Source organism: Hypomesus transpacificus, unplaced genomic scaffold (genome assembly GCF_021917145.1).
Source record: "Hypomesus transpacificus isolate Combined female unplaced genomic scaffold, fHypTra1 scaffold_107, whole genome shotgun sequence".
NCBI classification, from domain to species: Eukaryota; Metazoa; Chordata; class Actinopteri; order Osmeriformes; family Osmeridae; genus Hypomesus; species Hypomesus transpacificus.
Genome location: NW_025813698.1, coordinates 435,288 through 448,421, shown reverse-complemented (window position 1 = coordinate 448,421; position 13,134 = coordinate 435,288). Strand labels below are relative to the sequence as shown.

General features: G+C 40.7%; 2 protein-coding genes across 3 annotated transcripts; both read right to left on the bottom strand.

Annotated features, from left to right (window-relative positions):
* Positions 1-89: 89 nt before the first annotated feature.
* klhl26 (kelch-like family member 26) lies at positions 90-4,902 on the bottom strand. The gene is made up of 3 exons (XM_047050256.1): positions 4,656-4,902; positions 3,529-3,711; positions 90-3,109 (listed from the first exon to the last, which is right to left on the bottom strand). The coding sequence occupies exons 1-3, from the start codon at positions 4,703-4,705 to the stop codon at positions 1,528-1,530; spliced, it is 1,815 nt and encodes a 604-aa protein (XP_046906212.1). The 5' UTR covers positions 4,706-4,902; the 3' UTR covers positions 90-1,527.
* A 1,390-nt stretch (positions 4,903-6,292) lies between these two features.
* il12rb1 (interleukin 12 receptor subunit beta 1) lies at positions 6,293-12,744 on the bottom strand. 2 transcript variants are annotated; one of them, XM_047050254.1, is made up of 15 exons: positions 12,315-12,744; positions 11,734-11,863; positions 11,451-11,617; positions 10,924-11,066; positions 10,768-10,804; positions 10,469-10,591; positions 9,947-10,023; positions 9,600-9,816; positions 9,355-9,480; positions 8,710-8,844; positions 8,373-8,519; positions 8,079-8,231; positions 7,892-7,961; positions 7,700-7,772; positions 6,293-7,266 (listed from the first exon to the last, which is right to left on the bottom strand). In XM_047050254.1, exons 1-15 carry the CDS (start codon positions 12,391-12,393, stop codon positions 6,910-6,912), a joined length of 2,034 nt encoding a protein of 677 aa, XP_046906210.1. In that variant the 5' UTR covers positions 12,394-12,744; the 3' UTR covers positions 6,293-6,909. The 2 variants fall into 2 exon arrangements, with proteins under 2 accessions (XP_046906210.1, XP_046906211.1); XM_047050255.1 differs by having other exon boundaries at positions 11,734-11,831; positions 12,315-12,743.
* Between the last annotated feature and the right edge of the window lie 390 nt (positions 12,745-13,134).

The following is a 13,134-nucleotide window of genomic DNA, read 5'->3' as shown; positions in this document are numbered from 1 at the left end:
CCTTATAATATACAAGCTGTACATCAGTCCCATATATATTACAACTGAGACGGCAGTCTACACATTATTTTCGATTCACATTACACCTTTAATTCAAGTTAGACATACAGGTACACAAAAGTCTACATTCCCCATTTGATGACAGTGGATTCAATTGATAATGCCCCACATTATCAATTGACATTGTGCTTCTGATTTGGAAAGACAACATTTCACAAAAACACTTACACTAAGGCAAACAGGTGACATTTGTTCAACAGGTGCACATGTAGGTAGTCAGTTAATTGTCGTGTACTTAAAATCAAAACCTGTATTCTTAGCTTGGATTTGTACTGTAAAATAGTAACCTCAAGTATATTTTAATGTCTCACTGTACTGAGAGATACATTTGTGAAAACATTCACTTATCGTTCTAGTGGGGGAAAAGGAACTTAAATAAGAGTTGATTTCCCTTCTCTCCCACACTCCTCTTACATGTCTTACCTTTTCAGCCTCCAAATTTATGATACAAAAAACATACTTTCTAAAACTTGCGATCCAAACACATTTCCAGTTGAGCTACATGTACAAGAAAGACAAGAACAACCCAAACCGTCACCCAAATGGTTTCCACGGTCTTTGACTAAGCAAAATTTGTGTTTAAGTAAGGGACAATAATTGCTCGGGTTGAAGGATGATTAGTGGAGGGATTTAGCTGCCATGGGAGATAAATTGTATTTTCAATGGCCACCAAGGTTGAATATTCTATTACGTTTCAATGTGAAGTAAAAAGAACAGAAAGCTCAATGACAAATCAAATGTTGTATTTCTGTGTATGTAAATCCATGAACGTATTTATTACAATTATATCAATGGAAAACTTGTGTTATGTTGCAAAAATGCTGATTTGGATGTTTCTGTTCCACAATCCCCCTTCTCTTTTTAAACTGTCTAGCAAAAGTGCATTTTAAATTTTAAATTAACAGTTGTTGGCCTCCACTGAGTTACGCATATATAAGTTGACAGACAGGTTAGTATTGAGACATTCATGGAGTAAAAGCATAAAATACAACATTTCAAAACACGGAGAAAAAAAACAAGCATGCAACCAGATGCTCCAGGTCCTATACAATCATTGTGGTCATAAATTATTTTTCACCATGGAAAACAACTTTGTACTTAATGGCTCACTGAAACTCAAAAACCTTTGATATTTCACTCTCTCCTTCTCACTTCAATCTTTAAGGATTGACTATACCTCAACCTCAGTTTAAAGGCTACATTCATATTTATATAAGTCCTGGTCTTAAAAACAGCTCATGATAACATTGTACATGGACCACAAACTAAAGGAAATGAAAACAGAATGTGTATATAGCAAAATAACATACTTCCTATTTGCAGTCATTCTTTCAAACACACACACATCAAATCAGGATTACCACAGAGATTACAATAGTATATGTAGAGTTCCACATTTCTATTGAACAACGGATCAGTAAGCACTAGGAATGCACAATATCCAGTCATGGTCCAAGTGCTTGAGGATTAACGTTGGGTGGTGGTTTGTCGTAGTATTATTGGTGTACACGCAGTCCCCGCAAAGGACTCTGGGAAATGCAGATCCCTCTCCCACTCATCGGTCTCTGTGTTGTAAACCTGCACAATGCTTGTCACATTGTTCAGGTGCCAGTTGTACCCTCCCACAATGTAGATTTTTTTATCCAGTAAGCAGCAGCCTGCTTCTGATTGCCCTGCGCGCATGGGGCTAACTGTAGTCCACTGATCATTCTCTGGAATGTAATACTCAACTGCCAGTACATCGAAGCAGCGGTCAACGTGATCCATGCGACCCCCCAAGGCATAAACGCGGTCTTTGGCGCTTATCATGGCGTGGAGCACTCTCGGCTCGTTCATGGGGGTTCTGAAGTCCCACTGGTCGGTCGCGGGGTCGTAACAATGCAATGTTTTCTTATCATCCACCGACACACCATAGCCCCCTGAGATGTAGAGCCTCTCTCCACAGGAAGTTCCAGCATGGCCCCAAATTCTGCGTTTCAGTGGCTCTACGTAAGTCCACTCGTTCTTCTTGGGGCAGTAGCATTCGACGGAAGACAGGCTGCCGGATCGATTGCGCCCCCCAGTGGCGTAGAGTCGTCCCTGCAGCATATTGAGCTGGAACTGGATCCGTCCCTCTTGCATGGGCTGGATGCGCAGCCATTGGCTGAGGTGCGGGTCATAGCGGAAGCAGATGTCCACCGCACCTTCCCCGCTACGGTACTGCAAGTGCTGACCGCCGACCACGTAGACAAAGTTGTCAAGCACCGAGACGCAAGCATGGCTGCATCCCGTCTCCATTTCTGCCAACTCTTTGAACTGTCGGGAGGAGATTTCTGGTAGGTAGTACACCTTGCTGCTCACAGTGCGGTCGTTGTCCGTGTAGGGCGTGCCTCCGAAGGTGATCAGCGACATGACGTCGGAGCGGATCAGGGTTCGTGCAGACTGCATCTCATGCTGACGGAAGGGGAGGATCTGATAGTTGAAGGCCTCCAGGAGATACTGTCTGCATAGCACATCCTCCACCATGATGTCTACTGTCTGGACGCTGTCCACCAGCTCTGAGGAGCGCATGAGGGGGAAGCGCACATGGCAGAGCACCTGATTGGCTTTGGCTCGACGGGCGTCGTCGTGCTGCAGCCAACGGATGGCGGCGTGGAAAAGGTCGATCTCGCCACAGTTCTTCAGCTTGTTGCTCTGCAGGAAGAAAACCAGGCGCTCCATTGGGATGTGGAGGAAGTCGTCCTCCTCTGCGATCTGTAGAAAGTGCCGGAATGTGAAGGTGTCCACAGACTCCTTGAGAGAGGAGAGGTTGAAGGTAGTGGCCATTTGGCCAATGTTCAAGCAGGTTTCCACACTCATGGCTGACTTGAGAAACTCCTCACAGAGCTCCACTACTGGGACCATCTGGAGGAAAACCGCTGCCCCTAGAACATCCTGAATGCAGTCCAGATCTAAAATGACCTCTGCACTGTAAGCAAAATCAATTATGTGTTTCAGCCCTCGAGCTGACAAGCCTTTCAGCTCAATGGTGTCCTGGTTTGACTCCCTCATACCTCCTGTGAACATAGCTCTGAAAAACATATTGAAGAAAACGGTTCAGGAAACAGTTAAACGTGTAACCTATATAAATATATATAGTAAAAGTTCAGAGCAATATAAAAGATTCAACACATAAGCTAACTTTCACGCACATCTTTGCACACATAATAATCACACTTCTGTTATACCTTCATGGAATTAGTCTTTTGTACACTGCAACAGCATACTTGCATATACTGTAACACTGTCAAACTCCTTTAACCTTGTGAAATCAACATTCCTACACTAATCAAGCACTTGCTACTTTACCACTTAAATGTTTCAACTGTCATTTTAAGTCCCAGTCTGTTATATCAGTGCATCTTAACATTCAGAAAAATGCTAGCTTGGAATATTGAACCAAAACAAAACTATTTTGAGCATTACGGGAGTGTCCTTTGGCCAACCCACCTGAAGTAGTCACTGCAGGATGCCAGCACTGCCTTGTGGACTTGGAAACGCTCCTCGTTGATAGCCAACACTACGTCCAGAAGCTGCCCTTGGTCCCGCAAGACGGACAAACCCTGCAGCAAAGTAGCACTATGGCTCGGGGCTGAGAATGTGCAACGCAGTGTGCCATTCTTGTTAGCCATACTGTAAGAGGAAACAGCTATCACTTTCAGAGTACAAACAGGTTTTATTTTACCAATATGAGATAGCTTAAGAGTCATCTCTGAAAATAGTGTGCTCTTTATCCAGTCCTTTCCCGTCAGCTGCATCACAGCTTTCCTCTCAACTCTCTTTTCTCTTGAATTATTCATCTGTCTCGTGGAAAGAAATGCCCTTTGTATTCAGCACACAACTATCTTAGGGTAATCCATGGGGACGAAGAGATATGAGCCTAATTCTTTACCACTGCACTCTGTTTCCATTTTTCTAAGTGAACACCTGACCTTGTTAATAGATCTAAGGTGACTGCAGTTTTGTTTAAGTCAAACATCTGAAGAAAAGAAAATATATGTTATAATTATTATTATTATAAGCAAGACTCATCTTGTTTGTTAAAGTTTAGGCTGTTTGATGTGAAGTTTATTGACTTTTGTAAATTTAATAATTACTGGTTAGCAAATGTATTACGTAGACTTAACACGCAGCCATTGGTCGCAGGCAATGGGGACAATGTCCAAGGCTGTACAAAGTGTTGCGTTGCATCTGCCTAAGTTCCCAGGGTCTCACCTCCGACAGTCCAGGCCACTCGGGCAACTATAGCCAGCGAGAAATGTAAACCTACCTAACGATGAACAGGTAACTGTGACGATAACAGAAACGACCATTTGTGAACTAGTATTGGAAGATGTATACTTATAGTGGGCCTATACAATGTGGCATTACATGTCATATCCTTGAAATCGTTTTGAACTGTATCCGAAGGCGAATTCTAATGCTACTGAAAATTAATGATCACACTCACTGCAAGTAAACTATGTCCGCAGGCTGTGATTAACTCAAAAAATAAATACACGTGAAGCCTATAACATTGACTTGTTAACCAAGAACTTGCTTGTCTATTCGATTCGCATCACCCGAGATATCCTCACCTGTTCTGCGGACGATTCGAGGCGACATCCCCACCATCCGACTCCGCCATCTTCTAACACAGTGCGATACACATAGGGCATTTTTAAGTGTATCACCTTAAGGTCGAAGGCATAATTGCCCCATTCATGACTATATAAACGCATTAAGCCTGTCGATTACAAAGCTATAAGTGAATACCGCTGCTTTTTCCTGATACCGCATTCCCAAAATGACTTCTGCACGCACCAGATGTGACGCCGTCGTGTGAAAGGGTGACCCTGTACGTAAACACGTTTGACTCGCTACATGCTTTTCACCACTAGGCTGGACTCTTGAGTTGTAAAACAGTGGTAGATCGTAGTAGCGACACTATCATACAGATGGCAATAAAACACATTTGGAAGGACATGCTGTGTAAATACACCACGAATGACACAAAACACTGAGACCCACATGTGAGTGTTTGGCAATATAACATTATACCAATACACATGCATGGATTACCTTGAAGCTGAACACGTGATTAGTATGTCAAAGGACCATTTTGATGGCCCATAATGACCCAATGTTAAGATGATAGCGGTAGCTTTCCAGCATCTCTCACCTCTGCTCATCCTTAGTTTCCCACCTGGTCCGAGAGCGAGTGGCAATGAAACTGCATTTTTGTAGGCCCTTTTGAAAACACGCACACAACAAAAATCTGGATGCCAGACAAATCATCTCCCTTGTGTAAAACACAAATCAGGTGACTAGTCCGGTTAAACTTCGGTTGACAGTATAACTTGTTTAGATAACATTTGCAGGGGCCTTTTGCCTCACCAGTTGTTTTATCCAGATGGTTTTTGGTGTTCCAAGTTCAACCCAATCGTGTCTGCTCATCTGGAATTGATGGTGCACACTGATCACATGGGAGGTGACTTTAGACTACCAGATTGACACAAACTGTCAATGTTTGTATCCGCGTTTGTATCCAAGTGTGGCCATTATGATGCAATTGTTATGTAACAATTATTTAATCCACAGCAGCGGCCCTTAATCCTCGTGTTTCACTTTTTGCCAGAAAGATTATTTTGCTGTCATTTAGGTCATAACATTTACTAAGTCCTATTCTTTAGCTTTGTAGTCTGACTGCATGGTGAATGGGAATCATTGTAATCTAAAGGATTTGACAATATTGGGGCTGAGCGGTTAGGGAATCGGGCTCGGAATCAGAAGGTTGCCGGTTCGATTCTTGGCTGTGCAAAATTACGTTGTGTCCTTGGGCAAGGCACTTCACCCTACTTGTCTCAAGGGAAATGTCCCTGTACTTACTGTAAGTCTGCTAAATGAATACATGTAAATATTGATCTGAATTTTACCTCACAATGTGGTATTATCAAGCTCCCAATCTGTGGTGCGGAAGTGTGATCATATCTTGTTTTGTGTGCAGATAAACAAAAGAAGAAACTGAACACTCTGTGTACACTGAAAAAAGTATTTCCCTTGCTTTTTTCCCGAACTGTTATCTTTCCTCAGAGGGCAGCCATATTAACGATGTCCGAGGCCCACGTTCAAGTGCTCACCCAGGTCCTGGCCAGGAGACCGATCTGTTCTTTATGTTTGTCTGTTGGAATTATTTTGCAGAGGAAACCCAACACATGATCTCCTTGCTGTGAGCTGAGGTGTCACCTTATGTGGGGACTTTCTATAAAAAATGTGTTTATTCAAATTGAAAGTAACCTTAATTCAAATAATCAACATTTAAAAAGTTTGAAAGAAAAAGGCCATGAAAGCCCAAAACCCTGTTGTTACATTTGCATATTACTTAAGCAGCCTATTTCTTCAAAGTAGGACAACATGAAATACATAAAATGTTCTATCTGTATGAGTAAGCAATACTGTGTAAAAAAAAGAAACAAGCTTGTATGACTTTTTAGGTCTTTGTTGCCATTTCCTGTCTCCTGCTGTGCACACACCTCAGTTTCACTCATCAGTTTCACTCCTCTTATTTCTGACTTGACACTGTCTATTGGTGTTCTGTATGAACACTCAAGCACAAAAACCTTTTCTGCAGTTGACTACATATTACATGTTACAGATTCCCACAGATAGGTGAAGCATTTATATGCATACTTTACTGTGAAGTTGTGAAGTACAATTTTTCTATATCCTAGAATTAGGTTAAAAGTTACATGCATGACGTTTGTGTAAATTCTGTAATGTAATACCTCAAACCAAAGTGAACACTCTGGAGGAATGAGCATGTGACCACAGTGAAGTCCTTCTGTGGGCACACTATGTCGACAATTCTGTCCCCAAATCTTCGGTGGAGTTTGCTTTCATGTCAAAAACCAAACCATCTCTGTACATCAGAATGACAGCCTCACAGTCATTTTCTTCTTCGTTGGTATCGGTTGTTTCAAGGTCTCCCAAATCGCTTAGAACTTGGCTTTTATAATCTGGACTTAAAGGTACACAGGCATCTGGGGTTCCCAGTTCCCCCAGACTGCCCTGTTCTCCATCATCTTCACCCTCATCTATCTCACACACATCCAGTATAGTGAGCTTCTCCTGGTTGGGGATCTGGGGGTCATGTGGATTCCACTTTTGAAGGCTGAGTTCATCCACCTTCTCTGTCACCTCCAACAAGTTCTGTTGAGACGTAAAAATTGAAGGGGACATTTCCATTAAGGTGCATCGATACAAACATATCCCCCCCCAGCCCCCAGTTATTGTCAACTGTTGTGTGCACCCTAAACATCGACATGTGTCATTTGATGAATCTTGGAAGATCATCAAGAGACGTCATGATTGGTAAACGATTAATTTTTTCTTTGATGCAAAGGTCGAACACACAAATTCAGCGAAGCACTGTTAAATGCAGGGAAAGTTTGTTTGTGGTGACTGCTTGTGGTGACTGCTTGTGGGGGAAGTTTTTCTTTATCTTTGCATGCTCAGCAAGTGCATTGTTTCTATAACTGTATAACACATTAAGAACATCATGAACCATGGACATTACAACATTAGAAAAATATATAGTTCCAACGTAGGAATAAGTTCAGAAAACACTAAATGAATTCCATACCTGTCTTTTTTTTTCACAGCCATCTTGCCTCAGTACTGGAGCAGGTACTGATGACCAAAACTTTATTTTAAGTCTAAGAATAAAGTTATGATTTTAGAACTTTGAAATGCCTTTAATTGCATAAACATTTTTGACAAAACACAGTTTTAACAATTTGTTTATATTGTAGTACATTAAGAAAAGAGATCTCACCTGTTGGCAAGAAATGAGACCATTATTGTGGCGATGAGGACAGGAATCATGCAAAAAACTATCATCCAGACTTATTTGAGAAAAAAACATTGTTATTCTTTGTTTTATGTGCATTGTGAAAGATTCCACAACAGAAGAATTCTATATGTTATGCTTACATTCTAGTGTAAGTGAATAAGAATTTTACCAGTAAAAGGATCAGACACAGTCTTGAAACTAACATTGGCTTTGGGTCCTGAACCAATGACTGTCACTCCAGCAACACTGATGTTATAAAGGGACTCAGGTGTCAGTTTCTCAAGAGTGTACTCAGTGTGTGATTCTGACACAATTTTGCAATCTAATAAAAAAGAGAAGCATATTAATACCTGTATATGTCATAGTAACTGTATGTGCTATGTCATCTTAAGGTTTATGTCAAACGCACCATTGCTTTGCAGGTGCCAAACAGACAAATTATAAATGTATTTATTGGTCCTACCTTTTTGATTGATGTTGGCTGTGATACAGATTTCATAGTGTTTTAAGAAGCCTTGCAGGTCTGGTACAGGAATAGGTTTCCAATTTAGCACAGCAGAATTGTATGTTACATCAACAGCATTGAATTCCAGTGGTGCCTTAGTTGGGGCTGAAAAAGAAATGTTACAAGGGATATCATAAATCCTCATGAACTTATAATGAGGTTATGGTAATAATATTATCATTTCTCTATAATATTCTTTCACAATATTATATCCGTTTATGAAGTGAACATCATGGTAAAATAAACTGTTTTTTTTCTTCTTTATCTAGCGTTAGTGCTCCATGTAATTGCTTACCACCCTCTTGCTTATAAATGGTACACCATGCAGTGGTTTGTCGTTTCTTCTTGTGACAGCTGTGTCTCAAGTAATAGTAGCGAACATAATCTTCCATCCCAGGAAAAAAAACGAGGTTAATGCTTTCACACCTGTCTGTTGGAATCAAAGCAGCAAACAACAACAGTTTTTCATACGGCTGAGTCACAATGTGTAAGAGAGGAGGAAAAAGGAAAAGAAAGAGAGAGAGAGAGAGAGAGAGAGGGGGGGGGGGGGGGGGGGGGGGGGGGGGGGGAGTTAACGTTTAGGAGTTTATAGTTTGCATTTTGGCCTCCCTTTCCCTTTTGGTTTGTGTCCTTTTTTTCTGTCTGTTCACTATCCATCTAACGGGAGCTACCAAGTGGACTCCCAAAGAGAGCGGATCAATAATGTTAATGGTAGCAGGGGCTGTTCTAGACCATTTCAACTGGGGGGAGCCATGTGAGAGGAGCCAGTTACATTAAACATTATTATTGTCATAGTTTTCTTAGTCTTAGTCTTCCTGGACTTCATATAGTTTTCTTAGTCTTACTCTTCCTGGACCTTCAATGCTCATTTCAGTAGTCCACATACAGTAAAGCAGGTTTATGGACATTCATGGATTTATGCCAAAGACTGTTATAATACCTTTTGTGGTATTGAGTGTTTGAGTTGGGATGTTGACACGTTCTGGTCCTGTTTCTCTGTCTGTTAGCTTGTACCACTCCAGACAAGCCTTCCCATGCCCTTTGGTAGGTGTGTTATTAAAACATGCTAGTGGGAATAAAGTTACAGTTAGACTTCGGGTGTATGAGAATAACACACACAGTTTATTGGATGTTTATTGAAAGCACCACTCATCCGGATTAGACACATCACACATACACACTTACTTTTCTTATGTATGGCTGGGACTAGGAGAGCTGTTGAAGGTGTTCTCCCCACGATATTGAAAGCAAAAATGGAAACGTCGACAGCAGAGTAGGTCACAGTAGTTGTAAACTCAGAGGCATTAATGTGATGAATGTGATTCTTCTTCTTCCGGCAAGGCTCATCATGGATAGACAAATTATAAGTCACTCTTCCAGCAGAAGGATGGTACTGTTTTGCCTGGTGAACAATGTAGTAGAGATCAGACTGGAACCCAATTGAAGTGGTGTAAACACTGGTCTCTTGAAAAACAATGTCCATCTGTCTCTGGATCTCTTTTCGACTATGTAATAGCACCATATGAACTTACATCCCATGTTAGCTTTAGTAATCTTGAACCATTGTTGTCCTGCTCTGTCCAGTTGACTTCAGGTGGATGTTTTATTTCTGCATCCAAGAGAGACACATTAACTTAATTACTCATCACTAATAAATTCATTAATTACTAGACTACTAATATTAAAGATTAAAGATCAATAGATAAAACAATACGTCCTAATTCAAGTTAAACTATATCCAGCAAAGGCATTTACTTGATACATTTTGTTAGTAGATCATGTATCAGTAGATTGTACTGGAAATAACTTAAGTAAAACTAACTCCCAACCTTGATCATTTTGGACATTTATTGGCAGGGTGTTTAAGAGAACAGAATGACAGAAATGAAATTTAATCAAAGAAGGATCAAAACCTCTGTATATCGGTAAAACAATGGTAGCAAGCACAACACAGACACAATTTGAAAAGTGCACATCTCAATGGTTGAGATTGCCCATTGTATTGTATCGGAATTAATAATTGATTCGAGAACATAACAAACTAGCTAACTCACCAGAAGGGACATCCAGAGGAGGGGTCCAGTCGCTCCACAATGGAGTTTTAACATGCTTGGGCTTCTGTCTGATTCGCACCTGGTATGCTGACTGATGCTGAAGATTCTCCAGGGTGACCTTGACTGTAAACACAAATTATACTGCCGTCATGTAGAACAAGTTATAGTTTTTGTATGCTGAATACCTGTGCCTTACCACAGCTATGTAGCAGTACTGTATTAGAAGCACATTTTAATTGGAATAAAGGACCTTCATGCAGCCCCGACAGCAACTTTTAGGGTAACAAGAAGGAACACACCTTTCATATCGTTTGAAGAATTAGTCTGTATCGTTTTCTGGACCAACAGCATTGAAAAATACACGAAAGTAGAATAAAAGACAAAGTTACAAATAGAGTAACAATTACAAGGTTAGTATTGTCCCTACCCCGAAATTGTAAGAAACAATGTCTTACATTTTCCCATGCTGCCAAAGGATCGTCCATTCTTCTGAACTGGACATCTATTATAACCGTTTTGCTCTTTTCTCCGTCCCATTTGAGTGTGACAGAGTTTGAGGACCATTCAATTCTCACGTTCTTGGGAGGTAGATATTTTACTAGAAAGAGAGAGAGAGAGAGGGAGAGGGAGAGAGGGAGAGAGGGAGAGAGAGAGAGAGAGAGAGAGAGAGAGAGAGAGAGAGAGAGAGAGAGAGAGAGAGAGAGCGAGAGAGAGAGAGAGAGAGAGAGAGAGAGAGAGAGAGAGAGAGAGAGAGAAGAAAACAGCAGTGAGGTCATATCCTTCAGTGTTTTGAACTGAAGCTCCTTCGTCACACGCGTGTGTTCTCCCAGGTGTTTCACTTCCTGCAGGTGTGTATGTGTGCCACTGCTCGTAAGTCCAACATACCTTTCTTCTTCTGCTATGCTGAAAAAAAAGACTTTCAAATGGCTATGAAATTGTGTGGATGACGAATATCAACCGGTTACTTAAGTTGTAAACGTACCTGTCTCATTAAGTACAGCCATGGTTTTGGGTGATTCACAGCTCTGGCCTTCCAAATGAGCCTCTACCCATATTCCCACTTCCCGTTGCGTGATTACAAATTCACTAGCGACTTCTTTATAGTTATGTTTGATATCCTCAAATGGATCCCCTACTCCGTCAAACGTTCTGAAAAGTTACAATTTCGTTTTCATTTTAACATTTCAGATGTATTGATTTAGAGTACACTGCATACTGTAGTGGAATGTTTTAGAATCACTCAATTGTAGTTTGCTTTAACTCACTGTATGGTAAGCTTATAGGTTGCATTCTTCATAGATTCAGAGGAACTCCATTCACATCTATAACTTTCATTACTCTCCTCTGAGTTTCTTTTGAAGCACTGAGGACCAGAGGACAGTTCGCAAGTTGCTCCTTTAAAGTGGAAATCAGTTTTTTGAGAATCGATAATTAATCCATCGATATGTATTTCTGTACACTTTGCTATTACTTCAAAGGATCTAGTTCAAATGTTAGTGGAATTTGTGTAATATTAAACAGTGTCAATCTTAAAACATGGTGAAATACAAATGAATGGTTCTACATTACATGAAAATATGCTTTCACACACACACACACACACACACGCACACACACACAAACACGGTGCAGTAACACTACAACACACAGAGCTTCTACTTGTGAAAACCATACTGCCCTGATAAGATAACCAAAAGCTTCCTTTTCATGTAACACTTCTCAAGAAGTGTCATCTCTCTAACACTACTGTGTGTATATGTCTAAGACAGATAAGCTCTGCAGAATACCTAGAAAACCACAGACAGCTACAGAGATGTGACAGATAAGAAATGTATTCATACAATACCTGTGCTTTTGTTGATCATAACAAGCACTATAATCAGTGTCACAACTCCTCTACTCGTACACCCTTTCAACAGGCCCATGGTGAAAGAATAAATGTAAGTAAAAAGTATCCAGATAGGTGGTCATGAGTGCCGTCGAAGACAGGAAGACACCAAGTAGACAGGCTCACGACAATCAGACTCTGCCTTTACACATTGACATCATCAACTCCATGAGTACTGGGTAAAGTGAGTTTCACTTGCCTTTCTTGTAAAGTTGACAGCCGGGTAAGAAATGTCAACGCGTTTCACGTTCTCTGTCAGGTAACAGGAGCATTGCAAACTGACTCACAACCTCAGACCACAACTGGGGAGGGGACTGCACAATGCTGAGCTCAGAGAAATGTTGTTGTTGTTCGAATTGCATCTTTTGAGAAAATCAATGGCCAACGGAACTTTTGACCTTGTTGCCTCTCGTTCTGCTGTAAACACCTTAAAATACTGAAAACGTAACCAGCAAAGAAGATTTGAGAGTAGGATTATTATATTAACCAATTTGATTTTGATATAAAAAGAACATACATTGTACATACATACGTACAATGTATGTACATTTGTAAATTAGGATTTTTGTGATTTGAAAGTGTACTTCAAAACAGAAAAACTGTGACATTTTAAGATATGTTAAATGATGTCTAAATGTCAACATTAAGCATTGGTTTTAGAGAAAGAGAACTTGGGCTAAAGGATTACAACCTCCTCCTGCCCTACATCCTCAAATTGTGATTCCATTTCCCATTTCTCTGAAATGACTAAGATCCTGAGTATTTTTCTTTTTCCTAT